At 36.8% G+C, this 23007-nt stretch overlaps 1 protein-coding gene across 2 annotated transcripts; it reads right to left on the bottom strand.

Moving 5' to 3' along the window:
* Positions 1–7812: 7812 nt before the first annotated feature.
* Positions 7813–22207, bottom strand: LOC306877681 (uncharacterized protein). Of its 2 annotated transcripts, none has more exons than XM_079429585.1 (25): positions 21787–22207; positions 21358–21462; positions 21208–21250; positions 21037–21112; positions 20654–20872; positions 20478–20565; positions 19931–20083; positions 19672–19769; positions 19311–19462; positions 19024–19122; positions 18599–18682; positions 17310–17924; positions 17053–17175; positions 14424–14714; positions 14100–14339; positions 13198–13413; positions 12851–13114; positions 12304–12516; positions 11983–12219; positions 9668–9862; positions 9402–9574; positions 9263–9295; positions 9122–9178; positions 8851–9033; positions 7813–8391 (listed from the first exon to the last, which is right to left on the bottom strand). In XM_079429585.1, exons 1-25 carry the CDS (start codon positions 21841–21843, stop codon positions 8338–8340), a joined length of 4068 nt encoding a protein of 1355 aa, XP_079285711.1. In that variant the 5' UTR covers positions 21844–22207; the 3' UTR covers positions 7813–8337. The 2 variants fall into 2 exon arrangements, with proteins under 2 accessions (XP_079285711.1, XP_079285712.1); XM_079429586.1 differs by having other exon boundaries at positions 9668–9853; positions 21787–22130.
* Positions 22208–23007: the final 800 nt, after the last annotated feature.

Raw genomic sequence — 23007 nt, 5'->3', positions numbered from 1 at the left:
TAACGGAATTAGTTACTTTTTTAGGGAGTAACTCAATATTGTAATGCATTACTTTTAAAAGTAACTTTCCTTAACACTGTTTTTAACCAACTACAGTTTATATTTAAATCTTTCTTTAGTATTTTGTACCTTTTCAGGGTGATTTTATTGAGTATTTGAAGTTCATTAGCCTATTTTTTGCCCTTTTTAGGAGAATGTCTGAGGTAAATGCTCCCACAGAAAAAGTCTCTATAACTGCCCCAGAGTTGGAGACTCCATCCTTAAGGCCAGATACGGGGCCTGTGATTGGTGGACTGCATTTGCGATCTGCACCAGGGGCTTGTTTGTTGTTTGCTGGTGTTTTGCTGATAGTAGGAATCGGCGTTGCTGTGGGGGGATATTGGAACAGTCAACCCCGCCGACAAACACCACATCATGTTTCAACTGGACGCACTTCTTCAGAGAAACTGAAGCTGATTGGTCCTGTCATTATGGGGGTGGGGCTTTTTATCTTTATTTGTGCCAACACAATTCTCTATGAAAATCGTGACCGTGAACAGCATCAGAAGCGAGACCAACATAAAGATGACCAGGAGATCCTACTACGGGTACAAACTCATAGGAGCAATCATTCAAAACGGTTCTCACAAACAGAAACAAACATCAACACGCATACATTGGACTTGTCTGAACTCAACATCCATTGCTTAGAGTAAGGGGCTGGAATTCCCACCCTAAAGTGTTCTTCGCCATCCTCTGACTCATGTAGCTCCAGTCAAGTGAACTTGGAAACCAGATCACCCCTCCAAGGTCACAGAAACATGGAAAGATTGGCCTTGCCTCTCATTAAAGTCAATGACTGTTTGATTGGCTCCTCAGACCCAGTGCCTCCACCTCTCCCTGATCGGACATACCGGAACAAGATGGGAGTGGAAAATATAGCAAATGTGGAGCTAACACAAGTGAATCTTCCAGATTCATCTTTAATGATACTGAACAAAGCTGAGCCAAAGGATCGGTAGACTTTTACGCCTGTAGTCGACACTAAGGTCCACCTAGAGAATATATTGAATATATTCAAGCCAAAAGATGTTAGGGTTGAGTATAGAACAGATTTCTCTATTTGATTCGATTCTGATTAATTTGGGTGTATATCCGTTATAATGTCCAATTTGCTTACAGCTCTTTCTCTGCTAATGCTGTGATTATATAGTGTTTCAGATGGATTCAAGCTAATCTTTTTGAACCCACTTATTTGCATGAATTAGCTTCACTGGTCACACTGTATGTTTTTGATTCACCAAAAAGAACCATACGAGTCATTTGTTCGTGAATGGTCCCGTTTGTCTGTTTATACAAGGAGACGTTTTATGTTGTCATATTGCTTTTTTATTACATCACAGTATACAGAACTCCCATTAAGCTTAACCATTTAGGTTAACCCTTAGCTGTAGCTTAGGGTTTTATGAGAGAAATAGTTGATTTTGATGTAAGTAGGTGAATAAATAGAGATTTGTTTTTTTGTATTGTCACTTGATTCTGGTGCCTTTTTTTATATAGTTTTTTTTTTTTTTGAATAATGGATTGCTACCTGACTTGTGAGAGTTACATAAGGCTTTGTAGATTTTCGTTCATGTGAATTTAAAGTAATCAATTATATATGATCCTATTTTTTCATGTGGTGCCACCCACACAAGCCAAAAAGAATAGATACTGCGCTATGTGTCATTGTGTTTGTAGTGCTGGTCTTTATAGTTCACATAAATGTCAGAGCAAAAATTAAAAGCGGCCACCTGTGAGAGACACATAAATAGACACGTGCATGCATACAGCTTCTCCTACTCCTGTCTTAACTATTCTGCATCCAACATGCTTAAATTCTTATAGAGACTGAAAGACAAGCTTCAAGCATTCACAGCACAAAGTGGTGTCAGTCACATGCAGTCATACAGTAGCAAGTAATCCTCTATTTTGATTAGTTTGGGTTAATTCTGAACTATGCTATTGCTGCAAAACCAGTACAGCTGTCTGATACCCAGCAAAAGAGTTTAGTAATGTGGATTAAAAGTCGCTTTAACAGTTTCCTATACACCAAGGAATGAGGGTTTGGTTGGTCTGGCGAGACCCTACAGACGAAGGTTGTAACAAAAAAATTTTCCTTGTAATTTTGGCTTGTTTTGAGCTAAATATATATATATATATACAACCCGAATTTCAGAAATGTAGGGACGTTTTTTTTTTTTATTTGAATAAAATGAAAACTAAAAGATTTTCAAATCTCATGAGCCAATATTTTATTCACAATAGAACATAGATAACATAACAAATGTTTAAACTGAGAAATTTTACAATTTTATGTACAATTTCAAATTTGATGCCTGCTACAGGTTTCAAAATATTTGGGACGGGGGCATGTTTACCATGGCGTAGCTTCTCCTCTTCTTTTCAAAACAGTTTGAAGACATCTGGGCATCGAGGTTATGAGTTTCTGGAGTTTTGTGTTGGAATTTGGTCCCATTCTTGCCTGATATAGGTTTCCAGCTGCTGAAGAGTTTGTGGGCGTCTTTGACGTATTTTTCCTTTAATGATGCGCCAAATGTTCTCTATAGGTGAAGATCTGGGCTGCGTTTCCCAAAACCTTCTTAACGCTACGTCGTTCTTAAGTTGTATCTTAAGCTGTTAATACGTGTTTCCCGAAACGTTCTTAGTTAAGTATACCTTCTGTAAGTCATACTTTCGTAAGGTTGGTCCAGACCATTCTTAGCTATACCTTATCGCTGTTTACAGTTCACAGTTCATCACATCTCAGTCTATACAAATATAATTCTGAAGTTTTAATAGACCCAGTGCTCAATTAGGCTAACTGAAGTGTTTTCATGCAAATAATAAAACTATCGTTAGACTAATGGTTGTTAGCTATTTTATTATATTATTAATGGTTTGCTAAATCAAAGACGCGACCGTCCACGGAACCATTTAGTGTATACAGGTGCATCTCAATAAATTAGAATGTCGTGGAAAAGTTCATTTATTTCAGTAATTCAACTCAAATTGTGAAACTCGTGTATTAAATAAATTCAATACACACAGACGTGTGTTCTAAGTCTTTGGTTCTTTTAATTGTCATGATTTAGGCTCACATTTAACAAAAACCCACCAATTCAATCTCAACAAATTAGAATACTTCATAAGAAAAAAAAAACATTTTTAGTGAATTGTAGGCCTTCTGGAAAGTATGTTAATGTACTGTATATGTACTCAAAACTTGGTTGGGGCTCCTTTTGCTTTAATTACTGCCTCAATTCGGCGTGGCATGGAGGTGATCAGCCTGTGGCACTGCTGAGGTGGTATGGAAGCCCAGGTTGCTTTGATAGCGGCCTTCAGGTCATCTGCATTGTTGGGTCTGGTGGCTCTCATCTTCCTCTTGGCAATACACAATAGATTCTCTATGGGGTTCAGGTCAGGCGAGTTTGCTGGCCAATCAAACACAGTAACACCATGGTCATTGAACCAGCTTTTGGTACCTTTGGCAGTGTGCGCAGGTGCCAAGTCCTGCTGGAAAATGAAATCAGCATCTCCATAAACCTTGTCAGCAGAAGGAAGCATAAAGTGCTCTAAAATTTCCTGGTAGATGGCTGCGTTGACTGTGGACTTCAGAAAACACAGTGGACCAACACCAGCAGATGACATGGCAGCCCAAATCATCACCGACTGTGGAAACTTCACACTGGACTTCAAGCAACATGGATTCTGTGCCTCTCCACTCTTCCTCCAGACTCTGGGACCTTGATTTCCAAATTAAATGCAAAATTTACTTTCATCTGAAAAAAGGAGCACTTTGGACCACTGAGCAACAGTCCAGTTCTTTTTCTCCACAGCCCAGGTAAGACGCTTCTGAGGTTGTTTCTGTTTCAGAAGGGCTTGACTCCAGCTTCAGTCCACTCCTTGTGAAGCTCTCCCAAGTGTTTGAATCAGCTTTGCTTGACAGTATTCTCAAGCTTGCAGTCATCCCTGTTGCTTGTGCACATTTTCTTACCCAAATTCTTCCTTCCAGTCAACTTTGCATTTAATATGCTTTGATACAGCACTCTGTAAACAGCCACACCTTTCAGTAATGACCCTCTGTGACTTACACTCTTTGTGGAGGACGTCAATGTTCGTCTTCTGGATTATTGCCAAGTCAGCAGTCTTCTCCATTATTGTGGTTTCAAAGAACAAGAGATACCCTGAATGTATACTGTATGGATGGTCATTAATTGAAACTCAAATGTAAATATTCTAATATTTTGAGATACTGATTTTTGACTTTCATCAGCTGTAAGCTCTAATCATCAAAATTAAAACAAAACAACTTTTGAAATGTTTTACTTTACATGTTATGAATCTAAAATATATGAAAGTTTCACTTTTTGAAATAACCTACAAGAAAAAAATGAACTTTTTCACGACATTCTAATTTATTGAGATGCACCTGTATGTGCACTAAAATAGTCAAAAGCTGCAATAAAAATAAATAAAAAATGACTAATAATTATAATCTTGGCCACGGCAGCAAAGATCTTTTGGACCTTTTAGATCTTGTTGGTCCAATTTTGTCAAGACAAACTCAAATTTAGCTGCTGGCAGCTCTCCCCTTTCTTTCTGTTGATTATTTATGTTGTGTCGCGCTATTAGTGAATTAGTGATGCATACCAATTAATGAAGTGATGCAGCTGCTGGGCAATCAACCCTGGTTGTAGAGTAAATTAAGACACTGGAAAATATATTTTGATAATATAATTGAAAATAAAAGTATTCATACCCCTTCATTTCTTTCAAGTTTTATGTTGCTGCCTAATGTTAAACTGCTTTAAATTACTTTTTTCCACATTAATCTACACTCCATACACTATAATGGTAAAGCAAAAAAAAAAAAAAAAATTATCTTTGCAAATTTATTAAAAATAAAAAACTTAAATGATTCCATTGGATAAGTACTCATACCCTTATCTGGGACAGTTGGAATTTAGCTCAGGAGCATTCATATTGCTTGTAGGTGTTACTAGACTTTGAGTGAAGGTAACCTGTGGCAAATTCAATTGAATGGGCATGATTTGGAAAGGCACACACGTCTTAATAAAAAGGTCCAACAGCTGATAATGCATATCAGAGCAAAAACCAAACCCTGGGGTCAGAAGAACAGTCTGTAGAGCTCAGAAACAGGTTTGCGTCAAGCCACACATCTGAGGAAGAGTTCAGAAAAAAATTCTGCTTCATTGAAGGGTCACAGAAGCATGTAGTCTCTGTTACCCTTAATGGAAGAAGTTTGAAACAACCAGGATTCTTCTTAGAACTGGCCTCCTGGCCAAACTGAGCAATTGATGTAAAAGGGCTTTGGTTAGAGAGGTGACGAAGAACCTGACAGTCACTCTAGTTGAGCTCCATGATCATATGTGGAGATAGGAGAAATCTACAGAAGGACAAACATCACTGCAACACTCAACCGATCTGGGCTTTATGGCGGTGTGTCCAAACTCAATCCTCTCCTCAGTGAAGACAAAAGAAAGCACACTTGAAATTTACAAAAAAGCACCTAAAGGACCCTCAGACTCTGAGAAACAAGATTCTCTGGTCTGATGAACCTGAATTCTAAGCATCATGTTTGAAGGGAACCAGCTCTGCTCATCACCTGCAGAGTACCATCCCAAAAGTAAAGTGTGCTGGTAGCTAAATATTCAGTTAATACTTATGCAATGTACTTATTTCATTTTTTTAAATTTGTAATTAATTTACAAAGTTGTGACAATTTTGTTTTTGCTTTGTCAATATGGTGTATGGAGTATAGACTGATGTAGAAAAAACAACTAATTTAAAGCAGTTAACATAAGGCAGCAACATAAAACATGAAAGAAATTAAGGTGTACGAATACATTCGCAAGGCATATATTCGCATATATATATATTAGAGATGCACTGATACGATACCTATAGCCGACTATTCAAGAATTACCGATACCGCTAGTTATGTGCGAGTTAAAAATTTGACGTGTTCGCCTTTGTTCCAGTGCATGGTCTGCGCTGCTCCAAAACGTCTGCTCTGCTCCATGCATAAAGCGCGCGCTGCAGGGCCGCCGCACAGTGCAGCAGGAGTAAGATTCCTGATCATGTGAAGAGAGTGAGAGAGGAGCTTTCAATGAGTGCTCTTTGGGAGCAGAGCCTGGTTTATACTCGCCGCGTCAGCACCAGCGGCAAAAATTATGCGAATACTAAGGAAAGGATAGAGGACAGGATAGATGATTTGATTTTCAAGTGAAAGTAAAATAAAAGACTGCTTCTTAAACCAGAGAAGGTGAACATGTTGGTTTTGTCATTGCGGTTTATCTCACGTTACGCTATGGAGGCTTTCTTTAAATGTTCTTTATTTATTTGATTCCTCAGTGTTTGCTAAACTTTCTGGTGTAGCCTATATGCCATGCCTCCTGTTTTATTATTGTTGTACTTTTTAGGCTTGCTGCGATAGACGGTGTTGGCGGTGATACTGGTGTTAAGCCGCAACACCGGTTACATCACTTGCCCACCGCGGCACCGTCCCACACGTCGTTTTGATTTTTTTTATAGTAATAAAATTAATTTAGTTCAGTTAGAGGACACTACAATTAAAACTGAACGCGGCTGCTCAATACAGCGCACCGAACGAACAGTCGCGTATCACAGATCAGATTTAATTTATCACTTGAGGAGAGTGAGTTGAGCTGACTGACAAGAAGAGTGAGGTGAAAAAGACAAGACAATGGCGGAAGAGTTTCAAAACTAAATGCAAAAGCACCTGTTTTAAAAATATTTAAACTGAATTCGAGTAAAAGCGAAAGTGAAAGCGTCCGAAGCCCGCTTATAGCACAGCAAAAGAGGAACTCCCGTTCACAAAATTCAAATCACAAATAATAAATGATGAAAAATAACTTTTTTGAATGGTAACCACTTTTGTAACCATAAACTTAAACTTTCCCTTTTTTCATATACCTTAATACCAGATTTATTTAAACATAGCCTACATATATAATTAAGTAAAAAAAGTTGTTTTAAAGCTAACTAATGAACCGTGAACAGCGGAATAACTTTGCTAAGGTAAATGCCATGTTAAGTGACATACTGTTCACAATTTGTTTTAATGGCATCTTTCTGAGGCTGAAACACTGATTGAGCGGTTACATTAGACAGATGATACATTTTGGTAAGTCATACTGTATCTTTCAACATTTTATGATGTACATTCATGTGCATTTTGCGCTATAACTTATTAAACTGGAAGAGACTTGAACTGAGGTGCAATAGCGACTCATTTAAAAGCGTCAAAACGGCATTTATTGTTTGTATTTCTTGATAGAATGTACAGGATTTGAAAGCTGAGAGTTTGTTTCTTATCAGAAGTAAGAAAGCTCAGAACTCTTTGTGATTATTGGATGCGAGGCGTGGTACAAATGTTTGGTGTATAGAGAAAAACTGCGGATCTGGCAATGCCGGCTTGAACTACGGGTGATTCATCTGGTCAAATAGAGCCTGCTTTAATGCAGCTTTGTTTAACTGTTAATGCCTTATTGTCACGTTAATTTTGACAGCCCTAAATTCAAGAGATTTTCTTCACTCACAGTATGAGTTGCAGTCTGACAAGTTTTCCACCGCCTTTTGATCGACAGAATATAATCGGCCCTTTTATCGGCCGATACCGATTGTTGGCCGATACATCGGTGCATCTCTAATATATATATTAACTTAAAATAAGAATTGTTTCCAAAGATTCTGAAATTAATTTTTCTTAAATTCATTCTCAAAATAAACACACCTCAAATTTGGCAGTAAATATGACAGCTTTTATTCCTCTTGAATATAACTGAATAGGTGTAAGCAGTTAAAATAAACCACATGAGATTAGATTCTTTTTAGTCTACACAAGGTCTATACACAAATTAAGTGATACTTTTGATATACTGGTCACTGTAAAAACAAAAAAATTGAGCCAGCTTAAAATTAAGGCAACCAGCTTCAGCAGATTTTTGTTTTCAGTTTATACAACAAAAAGTTGAAAATCTCCTACAAAAATAAGTTGAGAGAATTCAAAAATCTGCTGAAGCTGGTTACCTTAAAATTTTAAGTTGGCTCAACTTTTTTTTTTTTTTTTTTACAGTGTGTGGACATGATTACTAGTGTATAAGGAAAAGTGTACTATCAACAATGTTAAATTAGATTGATCAAATATATGAAAAAAGCAAAACAGAATTATATTCTATAAAACATGCAAAGCATTTTTTTCAACATATTCACATCCTTGAATGTGATTATATGCATGCGTGCATAGAAATTACAAGTTTAAGCTGTTAGAGTTCACACATATATTAATTCTTGAGGGCGAAACAAGACCATTTTTACATCTTCAGTCTGAAAAAGAAGATTTTACAGTCAATACGGGTTCACAGACTCTTCTCTTTAGTTTAAAAACATTCCTTGGAAAGTCTTTAAAGACAGGAGTGTATTAATCTAAAAGGTGGAATAATAAAGCTGTATGATATTGGACACAGTCCTAAATTACACTCACATCTAGATACTGTAGATCAGTGATTCTCAACCTTTTCTACTCCAAGGCCCCCCTTTGTCCAAGACAATATTCAAAGGCCCTCCAATCTACTGTAAGCTGATTTGTACAGCCTGCACTTCTATTATAACTAAAACTCAAAATATAACATTAGTTTAATGTTGTACATGATCTCTACTTTTAGTGTTTAACATTTTATTTAGAATTCTGTTAATTTGACTAAACTTTAAATAAATGTAAGACTTATTGGGGCCCCCTGGTTGAGAACCACTGATGTAGATTGTTTGTTAATGTATGTAACTTACTAAGCCCATTCTCACGAGTATCTCTTCGTTGGCATGCAGAGTTTTTGCAGTAGGTGAGTATGATGAGAGACGTCGGTCCCATTCAGTGGGTCCAAAATCTTGCTTGACCTCCATAAAGTCTCGCTTAAGTTCAGAAATGCTGGCATAGTGCTTCAAAATCATCTCATGGGACACATCAAAATCCTAAAAAGAGCATATTTTAGAAGGATTAATTAGACTAGACAAGCCTTCTTAAATCCTTAGCGCAAGAACCAATATACATTTCACACACCTCCAGCATAAGAATACTGTGACGAATATAGATGCTTTCTCCTTCACTTCTCCTTGTCTACAAAAACACAAGACTGTGGATTAATATGCTCTGGATAAGATAAGACTTGACAATAATTGTAGAAACGAATGAGTATCTCACCTTCCTCATGAGCGCTGACTCACTTGCAGATTGCTAATATAGAGAAAGATGATTTTAGAGGATTGAAATTTATGGAACTTTGACATATTGCTCTTGTGTGTTTGTGCAGTTTGTAGTACAGTATGTGTGTGTTTGTAACCTCAGATTCCAGTGTGATGTTCCATATGTGTTTGGTCCTCTCCTGATAGGTTTTTGTAATGGACACAGGTTGTGCGGTCGGAGTAGAAGTGAGTGGTTGGCCAGCTAGGATCTGTGGGTGGAGTTTGGGCAGAGCCACTGGGGAAATAACAGGTGTGGGTCGAGGAGTGGAAACTAGAGACAGAGGAAGAAATGTTCAGGAAGACATGGTAACAGATGGACCGACCTTAGAGAATATTAATTTCCGATGTCTTTTGTGATTCATACCATAATCTTTACGGGAGACGCCCATTTGGGTGAACCAGTCATCCTCCACTTCTGTCTGCAGTTGTACTGGTTTTTTCTCTGGTACAGATGGTCGTTTTGTTCTTTCCTCTATTTTTATCTGCTTCCTCCTCTCTTCTTCCCTTCCCCTTTTCTCTTCCTCAGCCCTACTGTCCACTTTAAGGACATCTGCAACAACTTTAAAGAGATTAGTAGAGAACAAAAATGTGTTGACAAAAAAAAAAGACTGCCAATTGTGTGATAATGTAATCTATCCCACTTATACAGTGTCCCCCAAAAGTATTGGAACAGTAAAGACAAAATTACTCTGTTGGCTGTGGAGTCAAGACATTTACAAATATGATTAAAAGATGCATATGAGACAAAACTACAGAATGTCACATTTTATTATTGGGTGATTCAACACATAGATGTTTTACCAGCTAAGAAGTTCAGCACTTGGGAGTTTCATCCCCCAATCTGATGTGAGCATAAGTATTGGAACAGTTGCCTCACAGGCCTTTCTAAGTGATCAGCTGTGTCCTGTTGCATTAATTCTTCAGATATTAAAAGAAGGGAATGTGTCGTATCAGTTATATCCATTACTTCTGCATTCTGAATCTTGCATTCGACGATGACACACACAAACCAGGATGAAGACGAGGGAGCTGACTTTGAGAGAAAAGCAAGCAATTTGGATTCTAAAAGAAATGAGGAAGTCAGTTTGAGCTCTAGCAAAAACAAAGGGCATGGAGAAATCAAGAGTTTGGAAACCACCAGTGACACCAGCAACCAACAATTACCTGATCGGCTGAGAAAACAACAGTAGTTGATGACAAATAAATCATAAAAGCTGTGAAAATGAACCCTAAAACACATGTCTGTAAAATCACCAACAACTTCCAGAAAGCTGGGGTGACGCTCTGACAATTTACTGTCCTCAGGAGATTTTGACACAGAAATACAGATGCTACACAGCAAGATGCAAACCTCTGACCAGCACCAAAAATAGAAAGGCAAGATTAGAGTTTGCAAAAAAGCACAAAGGTGAGCCAGAAGAGTTTTGGAACTCTGTTTATGGACCAATGAGACAAAGATGAACCTTTATCTAAGTGATGGGAAAGCAAAAATGTGGAGAAAAAAAAAAAAAAAGTATTTTTTTTACTGTATGTAAAAAAAGCATACAGCCTCATCTGTAAAGCATGGTGGAGGTGGTGTTGTGGCCTCTGGAACAGGCCCTCTCAACTTTACTGATGACTTAATGTATGATGACAGTAGCAGAGGGAATTTGGAAGGGTACAAAACCATCTTGCCTACCAATATTCAAGAAAATGCCACCAGATTCATTGGGAAGTGCTTCATATTGCATCAGAACAATGACCCAAAACACCCTGCCAGTTCAGTCAAGGAATTTATAAGGGCAAAGAAATTGAAAGTCTTAGATTGCCCAAGTCAATCTCCAGATTTAAATCCGATTGAACATGAATTTCACCAGCTGGAGAGGAGAGTAAAGGGAGAAACTCCTCAAAACAAGCAACAATTGGAATTGGCTGCATTAAAGGCTGGGAAAAGTATTTCAAAGGATAAGACCAAGAGTCTGGTGATGTCTATGGGTCACAGACTCACTGCTGTGATTGTTCGCAAGGGATCTGCAACTAAATAATAGCTTTAAATGTTTTATATCTGCCTTATGTTCAACTGTCCCAATACTTATGCTTACATCAATGAGTGGGATGAACTCTAAAAGTGCTGTACTTTTTATTTGGTAAAACATATATGTTGAAACAGCTAATAATAAAATGTGACATTCTGTAGTTGTCTCATATTCATCTTTTAATCATATTTGCAAATGTCTTGACTCCACAGCCAACAGAGCAATTTTGTCTTTACTGTTCCAATACTTATGGAGGGCACTGTATGTTGTTACTTTGTATTTTCAACCAAAAAAAAACAACTACTTGACAAATTTATTCTAAAAAAAAAATCACTAAATATTTGGGGTTTAGTAAGATTTATTTTTTTAAAGAAAATAATTATTATTATTCAGCCAGGACACATTAAATTGATCAAACTGGCAATTACATTGTTACAATTTTACATTGTTTTTCCACAAAAATAAGACTGCAGTTATGATAGTTATGACATTTTAAAATTATATTAAAATAGTAAAAAAAAGAGCAATTGTAGTATTCCAATATATATATAACAGTTTTTACTGTATGTTTGACCCTAGTGAGCATAAAAAAATCTTACTGACCCCAAACATTTGAACAGTAGTGTATATTTAAAAAATATAAATATATAAAATGTGTACGTACCTGTTTCTTTTGGTGAAACATCAAAAAGAATGAACCAGTCGTCCTCTTTTTCAATCTGAGGCTGTGCTTCTGTCTTCACAGTAACAGCTGGTTGAGCTCTTCTTAATTCCAGCTCCTGTTTTCGCTTCTCTTGTTCTCTTAGTTTCTTCTCCTCCTCCTCTCTCACTCTCATCTGCTCCTGTCTCACTCTTCTGTCTTCCTGTTCTTTCATCCTGCGCTCTTCAGTAGCCACTGAAACTATAGATCAAACATATAAAGGTTTTACTAATTATACTATGTCTTTCACCTGAAGCAAATCAGACATGCAGCTCTTGTAATCACCTGAAGGGATGCTCCTCATCTCAGGAGGTGCTGCACCCAAAAGCTCAAACCAGTCATCATCAACTTCCCGAACCGCGACAGGAATCATCTGCGGAACAATGTCAGCTCTCTCTCTGCGTTCATCAGTGATCAGTCTTTTCTCTCTCATCTGCTCCTCCACCACTCTCTGGTTTTTTATGGGTTCACGGACCTCATAATCTCTGCCTCTGACATCTGAAAGAAGCACAGGAAACATTGGGGTTTGCATCATGAGAAGCTTGTGAAATTATGTGTACCCTAATTTGATTAAAACTTGCATTTATGAGAAGCATGTATTAATGATTCGTAGTAGTCTTGAGTAAAAACATTATTTTAATTATACAGTTTACAATAAAGTTGTATATGTCAATTTTAATACATTAGTTATTACGATTGTTTTAATATTCTTTCTTAAATATTATGGTATACAATGTTAAAATTAGTATTAGTAAGTGTTTTTTGAGCCAGTTTTCTTCCAGTTATTTGTATTTTTGTTGCTATATGTTTGAGATAGTGTTTGTTTCTGTACCTGATGGGAAACTCTTCTGCTCATGTGGCACTTTGTCAAAAAGTTTAAACCAGTCATCATCAATGTCTCTGGGAACAACTGGAAACTGTGGTGCTTGTGTAATGCTCGTCCTCTTCTTCTCTGGTACTATTATTTGTTCTTTAGAGCTCACAGTCATCTCCTCAATCACTTGCTCCTCTGTTCTCACTCTGCTCTGAATGACCTCCTCTCTGGTCTCCTCATACAGCTCAACAACTGGACCTCGCAGTAGTGGAGACGAGGGCACTGAAACAAACACAATGTATGATGAATATTTTGATTTAGACGTTTACATATGTGCATTTTTGGTTGTGTGTGAGTGTTTGCACCTGATTCATTAGGAGAAACATAAAAAATGATGAACCAGTCGTCCTCCACGTCTCTTTGAGGCTCTGCTGCTTTCTGCTCCAGAATAACTGGCTCTGGCCTTCTATAAACCACTGTCATCTGCTCCTGTTGTTTTATTGGCTCCTCCTCTTTTCTCCTTCTCTCCACATCTCTCTTTTCTTCAGCCTCCAAAGGAGGCACAGACACAACATCAATTTCTGGAGTGACAGGAATTACACGTTATCAATGAAAATCACCACAGCAACAATCTTGAGTTGTAAAAGTCATTAGAGCAAAAATCCATTAACTTTCTGCTTTATTTCTCACATAATATTTAACTTACACTTACAACATCTGCTCATCCCTATCATCTTACTTACAGGCCCGGTTTCACAAACGGGGCTTAGTTTAAGCCAGGACTAGGACTTAGTTAAATTAAGATATTTAAGCAACATTTACAAAAATGCCTTAGAAGAAAACATTAAGGTGTTCATCTTGACACAGAACAATGTCACTGACATATTTTTAGATATGTCAGAGGAAGATATTTTCAGTTGAGACCGCTCAAACATGCATTTTAGTCTGGGGCTACCTTAAGCCTTGTCTGTGAAACCGGGGGTCAGATAAGTTTTTTTAAGATTAACATTCATAACTTCCCCTACTTAGCATTAACAACAGTGCTTTGGATCTCAAATGCCAGTTACGCTTCATGTTTGTTTACAAAAAAGTGCAGTTTGGACATTCTTCTGAAAAACGTCTATGTTACATGGATAGAAAAGGAAATAATATAGGTTTACAAAAATATATATCATACAGTGGTACAAGGAAAAATAACTGAATCCAGAATTTTTGGGTGACTTAGCCCTCTAATAATGAATCTGTAATACAAATAGAAGTACTTCACCTGATGGGAAACTCTTCTGCTCATGCGGCACTTTGTTAAAAAGCTGAAACCAGTCGTCATCAATGTCTCTGGGCATGACTGGAAACTGTGGGGTTTGTATGATGCTTGTCCTCTTCTTCTCTGGTACTATTATTTGTTCTTTCGCGCTCACGGTCATCTCCTCAATCACTTGCTCCTCTGTTCTCACTCTGCTCTGAATCACCTCCTCTCTGGTCTCCTCATACAGCTCAACAGAGGGCACTGAAACAATCACAATCCATCACGCATAAACCAATTTGTGTGTTTTACATGCATGTGATTATGGTTGTGTGTGAGTGTGTGTACCTGATCTTTTAGGAGAACCATCCAGAACGACAAACCAGTCGTCCTCTTTATCTAATTGAGTCTCTGCTGCTCTCTGCTCAAGAACAATTGGCTGTAGTCTCCTATAATCCACTGTCACCTGCTCCTGTTGTTCTTTCTGGACCTCCTCTGTTTTCACTCTGCTCTGAATCACCTCCTCTCTTGTCTGTGTTTTTGTCTTCTCTGGTTTCACCAGCTCTTGCTGTATTTTTCTTTCTACCTCTCTCTTCTCGTCTTCACCCTGATCTTCTTCAGGAGTGAATCTGCTCACATCTGGTAACAGAAACCCATTTTAATGATTGAAATTTGTTGAGAAGTAGACTATTTTAAAATCCCATTTATGCATGTTTCTAGTGTTATTATAAAGAGCGATCAGGAAGAACATTTGCTTAGCTACTCACAGGGAAACAGGTGCAACTTATATATAAGGAATAATGTCATTTGGGATCCGAATGCAAAACCAAACGGTATATTAGGTGGACACCTAAATATACGAAGTTTAAAACCAAAGTGAGCAGATAAATCATATATTAGTAGAATCTAATTTAGATTTTCTCTGTTTATCGGAAACCTGGCTCCATTCTAACTTTCCATCAGCAGCTTTAAATGTCTCAGGTTATGATGTTTACAGAAAGGATTGAATTGAAATGAAAGGAGGGGGAGTTAAGATTTATGTGAGAGACACTATCCGTTGTAATGAGATCCTATGGCAAAATCCTATTGATCTAGAATGTATAGGTTTATATATGATTCTGTCATCTCAGATGTCGTTTTCACTTATAGTTTTTTATCGGGCACCTGCTTTAAATAATAGCTTTTATGATGAACTTAAGAAGGTATTATGTTAGTGTGATTTTAAGAAAGTAGTTATTGTTATGGGTGATTTTAATTTAAATTGGGAAGACAAAATCCTGAGGAAGAAGCTTAAGCAAATCGCTGATGGTTTTAATCTAGTTCAAATGGTCAAAGGTCCAACACGAAAAACAAATAGTACTAGTACATTATAAAAAATATGAACTGGGAAGATTTATTACATAATACTGATTCAGAAATAGCTAGTCAAATCTTTACAGAAAAGTTACAATCTACAATTAGTGATTTTTCAGTCAAGATTAAATTTAGGTACAAGAAACAGTCCCTCCCCTGAGTGAATGATAATATCAAAAAAATAATGAAGGAATGTGATAATGCTTTAAAATTAGCAACAAGATCAAAGATGGATCATGATAGAAATAAATTTGTAATGTTAAGAAATAAGGTAGTAAGAGTATTAAGGAAAGCAAAGGCAGATTTTATCATAATTATTGAAAATGCTCATGGTAACTCAAAAACTATATGGAGACAGATTAAAAAATTACCCGGGCAAAATAATATCAAAGCAAGGCCTATTGAATTGAAGATTAATGATACAATTGCACAGAGCCCAACTGATGTGGCACAGGCCTTTAATCACTATTTTATTGATTCAGAGGATAAAATTGCTCAAAGTTTCAAAGTACAAAAACCTTATTTACGAACAAATAATGCTAGCGAGACAGCTTTAGTATTAGGACCAGTAACTAAGTTAGATGTTGAAAAGGTATAGTCATGTCTCTTAAGTCCTCAAGGGGTAAATATCTCTATGGTATAGACACACTTTTATTGAAACAAATGAGTTCCTCGATAGTTAACCCTGTAACACATATCATTAATAGTTCATTAGATCAAGCGAGATTCCCTACCTCTTGGAAGCTGACGGTTGTGGCCCCTATATTTAAGGGAGGCGATCCCCATTTAACCAGCAATTATAGGCGAATTAGTGTCCTCACCACAATATTAAAAGTTTTGGAAAAACTGGCTAAACAAATTATTGACCATTTTAATAATAGTCCTTTTCAATTACATCCGATGCAGTTTGGCTTTAGGATAAATCATTCAACAGAAATGGCTACTTGTTATTTTATTGAAAAGTTAAAGGCATTAATGGTTAAAGGTGGAGTGGCAGGAGCTGTATTTCTTGATTTACAGAAGGCGTTTGATATGGTAAATCATAATATTCTTTTACAAAAATTACTCCATTTGAATTTTTTCTTTTTTTTTTCTTTGTGTGAACGGGCCTAAAGAGCCTACTATGTGAGTATGCGTTTCCAAATTCAGCAGCTTTTATGAAAAAGCAGGAGTCCACAGTGTGATAAGAGATGGTGAGTGTGATTTCACCAAGTACAACATGTTCCTGGATCAACATCCTTGTTGATCCTGGAACAACATTACAATCAACCAATCAGAATAGAGATATAACTTTTCAGGTAATATCTGTTTTAGGCTTATGATCTGGGTTAGGCGCTTCTACACCCTTGTTAATCAGCTATCATTTCCCACTGATTTCAGGAATAAATTATGGGTAGGGTTAGGTTTAGGGGTAGGGACTGGGTTAAGTCTATATTTTTGTTGATCCAGGAACATGTCTTACTTGGCAAAATCACGGCGACGGATAAGAGATACATGAAAGTAGTTATTTTAGTTGGACAATGGTAAATATAATATATCTGACCACTAGATGACGCAATAAACCAATCAGAATAAGGTATTTCAGAGAGCCGTGTAATAAAAGGTAACAGTTTTTCATTGATACCTGGAAGGGACCGTGATATTTCCATGGATTTTGGAAGCACATCAAATAGAATGTACCAGTCGTCATCTTTTTTCATTGGTTGGGGGATATATACTATCTGTTGCAACTCTTCTTGAACTCCTCCTGAAAAAAAATGTGATGTAATGTGAAAATGTGAGGCATTTCAGTTAACATTGAAATTTAAAGCATTTCAACCATTTGATGAAAAGCAATGAACAATTTCTGGTGATAGATGCACAGCTGATCACATGACATACCTGTGGGGGTAGCAGTGAGCATCAATGGCCTGCGATCTAGTAAAATGAACCAATCATCTGTCTCCGCTCCTTGAAGCTCCTCCTTTTCAACTTGCTGCAAACTTTGCTCCAAACTTTCCATTTCCTGTAATCCAAACCTCAGCTCTTCCACCTCAACTAGCTTTTGCTTGATAGCGTCCACCTCTTCTAGTCTCTGTTCCATAATTTCCAGTCTCCCAAAAGTGTCCTCAGATCCCAATGTCTTATTTTCAGTGACTATTACACATCTCTCCACCATCTCCACCCTCTCTATCTTTTTGTTTACATCTTCTTGTGTTTCCACCAAAGAGTTGACCTCCTGTGTCCACTGTTTGGTGACTACTACCCTTTGTATTCTTTCTCCATTGACTTCTAGTACTTCTTCCTTTAGTGTCTTCTTTAGAGGTTTCATGATTTCCTGTTTTAATTCAAAACTAGGAAGTTCTTTCTCAATAATGTCAGACCCCTCCTGGATGACCTGAACTTTATATGATTGTTTTATATGAAGAAGTTCATCAGTGAGCCTTTCCTCTGACCCCTCCACATCTTCTCTCTGTTCTTCAGTCTGAAGGGGTTGCTGGACGCCTAATAGTAAAACTGGAAAAAAATTTACCAAAATTACCAGTCACAGCTCTTTCCTTGAGGGAATGTCAAGTTTTAATGGAAACTAAAATATTTATTTATGCACATCAGTCCAGTGGGACTTGGACATTTTTTCAGTAATGTTTTGGAAAATGTCAGCCCAGCTTGCCCTTTTATCCTTATGTCAACAAGTTTACCAGTGGTGGCTTGAATTTTTGGCATGTGGTGAAGTGAGAAAGCCTAAGTTAGGTTAAAGCTCCAGAAACTGCATAAAGCCTATACCAAAATATATGGAACATTAGAGTCAACAGGTCTCATCTATCTATCTATCTATCTATCTATCTATCTATCTATCTATCTATCTATCTATCTATCTATCTATCTATCTATCTATCTATCTATCTATCTATCTATCTATCTATCTATCTATCTATCTATCTATCAGAGTCTGTGCTCGTCTATAATGCACACAGCGGTCTTTTGGTAGCGTTAAAAAGACTTACATGGTCTATCTATCTATCTATCTATCTATCTATCTATCTATCTATCTATCTATCTATCTATCTATCTATCTATCTATCTATCTATCTATCTATCTATCTATCTATCTATCTATCTATCTATCTATCAGAGTCTGTGCTCGTCTATAATGCACACAGCGGTCTTTTGGTAGCGTTAAAAAGACTTACATGGGCTGCCGTCAAGGAGAACACACCAGTCGTCTGGCTGATGCTTCCACTCCTGCAACTTCTCACTTTCTAGCATGGCATCATCTGTACAGGATGTTTACAGTTCATCAGAAAATATTTTTTAATATTTTCAAAAAGATAGAAAAGGGAAAAGACAAAAATAAAAATTGTTTAATGCAAATGACTGTGTATTTTTGAAGTTTGAACACATGAATTATTAATTAAAACAAATTAAAGCATGTGTTTAACGAGATCAAATGTATTTGTTGTCAAATGGCAAGAGCAAATTAAAAATTCTGCCTTTTTATTTAGTATACTCTGCTCATAAAAATGACACATATTTATAAGGCAGTCAGATTGTTTTTCATTTAGATTATTATTTTAATTATTTTAATTACCTTTTTAATTATTTTAATATGCCTCACCTGATGTAGAAATGTTCCATTTATCTGGACCATAGACCAAGAACCAGTCGTCCAACTCTGTTCTAACTGGTTGTTTTAAAACATGAAGAATTTCATTTCCTAAAAACAGATATATCATTTACCTTTGTCCAACTAAAACAACTACTTGCATTTAATTAGTTAGTCGGATAGATAGATAGATAGATAGATAGATAGATAGATAGATAGATAGATAGATAGATAGATAGATAGATAGATAGATAGATAGATAGATAGATAGATAGATAGATAGATAGATAGATAGATGCCTTTTCTCTTGATGATAAAACGTGTGAATCGTGGGGGAGCCCGGGTGATGTTGCTGCTGGCTTCCAGACACTCAGTCTGAGTGTGTCCATGGTAACGGAACCTTGAACCCAAGGTCAGGAGCCTTTTTGTTTTTGTGTCTTGAAGTCTATTTCTGAGAAACACATTCAGAGGTATGGTCTTATGACTTGAAACTTACCAAAGACGTTCAATGAGCATGTTTTTACTATGTATAATTCTTTCGAATACTGTATTTGCATATATTTGACTGGAGCGCCCCCTTGTGTTTCTAATGGTCCTATGATACAAAATATGCTGCACCTTGTACAGCCTTGGTTTTGTAATACACATACATGGACTTACCTGAAGAAACTATGATGTTCCACACAGCATTTCCACAACTGTTTGCAGGCTCGGTAACTGGCCAAACTGAAGCTGATGGCACCCTCAAACTCATCCTCCTAAATCAGGTCACATGGAAAAATGTAACCCATATCAACCCGACAAAACTCCTGAGTTTGTCACTACACCAAATGAGTGAACAGAATGCATGACCCAACACTAACATATGCATAAAATAAAGGAACTGGTTATGGAGAATAAAATGAATGTGCATGAATACCTCGGAAGGACGCATCTTCAGAAGAAAGGTGCTGCGTTTGTGGGAGATTTTAAGAACTCTGGGCCAGAGGAAAATGTTTGCTTTAATCTCATCCTCATATACCATTAGTCCTTCAGAGCAAACGCCGAGCATCACATCTGCACCATTGACATCCTATGAACATATCAAACATTGCATAATATTAAAGATGTACACCCAAAAATGAAAATTCTGTCATCATTTATTTACCCAAAACAACACTGGACTCCACTGACTTTCATTGTATCGACAAAAACGCTAAGACTTTCTTAAAAAATGTCTTTTCTGTTCTGCAGAAGACAGAAAGCTGTAAGTTTATAGAAAAAAAGAGTCTAATGTTGTTTTGGATCCCATTGATTTTAATTGTGTGAACAAAACATTCTTTAAAATATATTTTTTTCTATAAAATTATATGGGCTAAAAATGACATAAAGGTGAACAAATGATGCCAGAGTTTTCATTTTTGAGATGATCTACTATGAACACTTTCCAAATATTTTCCAAATTTGAGTTCACTAAATGAAATTACTTTGGCAGGATGCAGGTCTACTCCATACATGGGGAGCCCCATGGCGTTCTCAAGGAAAAGCATATCTGCCTGGGCAGGACTCATGAATCTGTGTAATAAAAGAAATGATTTAAATGTGTGTTGTTGTGTATGTGTTAGAGGACATATGGATGAGTTTGATTGTTGGTATAAGATACCTGTATGTGGAATGCAGCTCCATTATTCTCTCCTCCAACTCTTCACTCTGATTGGGTGCAAGAACAATTTCACTGACATAGTTGTTCTTATGGAGATTTGGGTCATAATCGCCAAGTGTTGACTGAACTGTGTATGAACCCAACAGAGCCAGGATGTCTGATGGACAGGGCAGTCGACCAATCAGAATATCTTTCCTCAGCTGAAGACACATGATATATCTGAGAGAATTAGACAGAACAGTGTGTTCAGTCAACACAGAAAAAAAACATTCACAAACAGACAGAACAAAGACAAAACTTAAGAGTGAAATGCAAAAGTAGAACATAGTGTAGATGAGTGCAGTTAAGTGTTGAATATCTGGATGGTTTGTGTCTTATTGTACCTTGTGATGTCTTCAGCTAGAATGGAAGGATCAGTCGGGTAAAACTTGATGTTAAAAAAGAATTCAGTTTCTGGACCTGAAACCAACAAATAGGGAACAGATGCAGATATCAAAACGCAAGAATCTTTACAGAACATTAATAAAGTATATATATATTAAAAAATCACGTACTTTTCATCTGTTTTCGGATCTCTTTAGCACAGTCCAGCCATACCTGAATCAATAAACACAATCATTACACTTAAAAAAAAAAGAAAAGCTTTTGTTTATCAAATATTGAATATTATAGAATCATATGTCAGCCTGATAAAAAATAAATACCCTAGTACTTGGAGAATCCCACATGACCAGACCATAATACTCCCTCTCCAACAGGTCAAGGTGTTCACAAACTTTGTTGAAGAGATCCTGTCCCAGTGCATTTCTCTGTGGGAGAAAGATAGTTTTAATGGTAATATCTATAATTGTAATGTCTTTTAATATTTTACAGTAAAATATTTAAACATTCTTAAAACAAAATTAATTTACTTGACTTGAGTAAGATAAGACTGGTTGTCATACCTTATTTATTTATAGTTTTCTTATAAGAATAAATCTCATTAATTAGATTTCTACTTGAAAAAAATAACCATTTGCCAGTTGAGTAAAAAAAAAAAAAAGCTTAATTCATTATTACGATAAGATATTAGGATATCATAAGATATATTAATATAATATCAATATACAGAGAGAAGGTCTTTGTTCAGGTACCTCCAGCTCCCACACAAAGTAGGTGTCGTCCAGGAAATTCACTCGGCACTGCAACATGTGTCAAACTGTTCTCTTCTCTTCTATTTATTCCTCTGGTGGTGGAATTCAGTCAGCTTCGTCCTTTTCTCCACTTTAGATATCAGGGAATGAGCTGCAAAAGTTCAATTCTCTTCAGAACGGCACTTTAGATCACATTCCTGTTACTGCGTTTCTATAATGCAGCAGCACACGTCTGTATGAGCCATCATAAGAGGCCCTTCCCTCCTGCACTGTCCCGTTTTGTGATAGTGCTAGGAGTGTTTTAGAAAGATATGACCCCCTCTCTCAGACACAAACACATAAATACACACACATGGCTGTTTACAGTTATGAGTGAGGGGGGTCAGTCATCACATGATGAACATGAATTTATTTGTCCATCAAGGCTGGAGAAAGAGGAGGCAAGGAGGAATCACTTCAGTATAAATGGATTATTTACAGTATTTAATTTGATGTTACCCGCTCTTTCTGACTAAGATAAACTGATAAGAATGGGTGGGGTAACGAAAACCGTCATGTGACTCTTTCCTCATCTTATGACAAAATATGCACACGGCAATACTGTTTATATGCCATTTGTTATGCAGGGCTTGAAGTGACTTTTTAAATAATCCTCGGTTTTATATATATAATGAAATGGCTTATGAAAAAAATGAACAGTATATTAATTATTCATTGAATGAACATCTTGTGAGAATTCAAATATATATATAAAAATTGTACTTTTGTACTACATTTTTCTTTCAAGTTTCAAATAAACTACTCTATAGAAAATGCTGGGTTAAAAACAACCCAGTGCTGGGTAAATATTGGACAGAACACATGCTGGGTTGTTTTCAACCAACAGTTGGGTTAAATGTTTAACTCAACCCTCTGGGCAGTATCCCAACCGCTGGGTTCGTCCGTATTTTACCCAGCGCTGGGTTGTATTTAACCCAGCATTTTTTAGAGTGACTTCTTCTTTCCTTTGCCTTATCCCTAAACAAGTCTACTAAATGTGAGGTGTTCATTGGTCTTCTCATAGCACTCACCAGCCATCTGAAACAAGCATGGAGGATCAGCACAAATTCCCATGATGTTATTGAGAACTGTGCAGATAAAACCAGACCCAGTATCTTAATCAAAACTGAAAACATTTTCAGCGCTGTTTTGAACCCATGTCCCCTCCAATAACATAGCTAA

This window comes from Barbus barbus (genome assembly GCF_936440315.1).
Source record: "Barbus barbus genome assembly, chromosome: 12".
NCBI lineage: Eukaryota > Metazoa > Chordata > Actinopteri > Cypriniformes > Cyprinidae > Barbus > Barbus barbus.
Note: the sequence above shows the minus strand (reverse complement) of the source record. Positions and strands in the feature narration are given on the sequence as shown.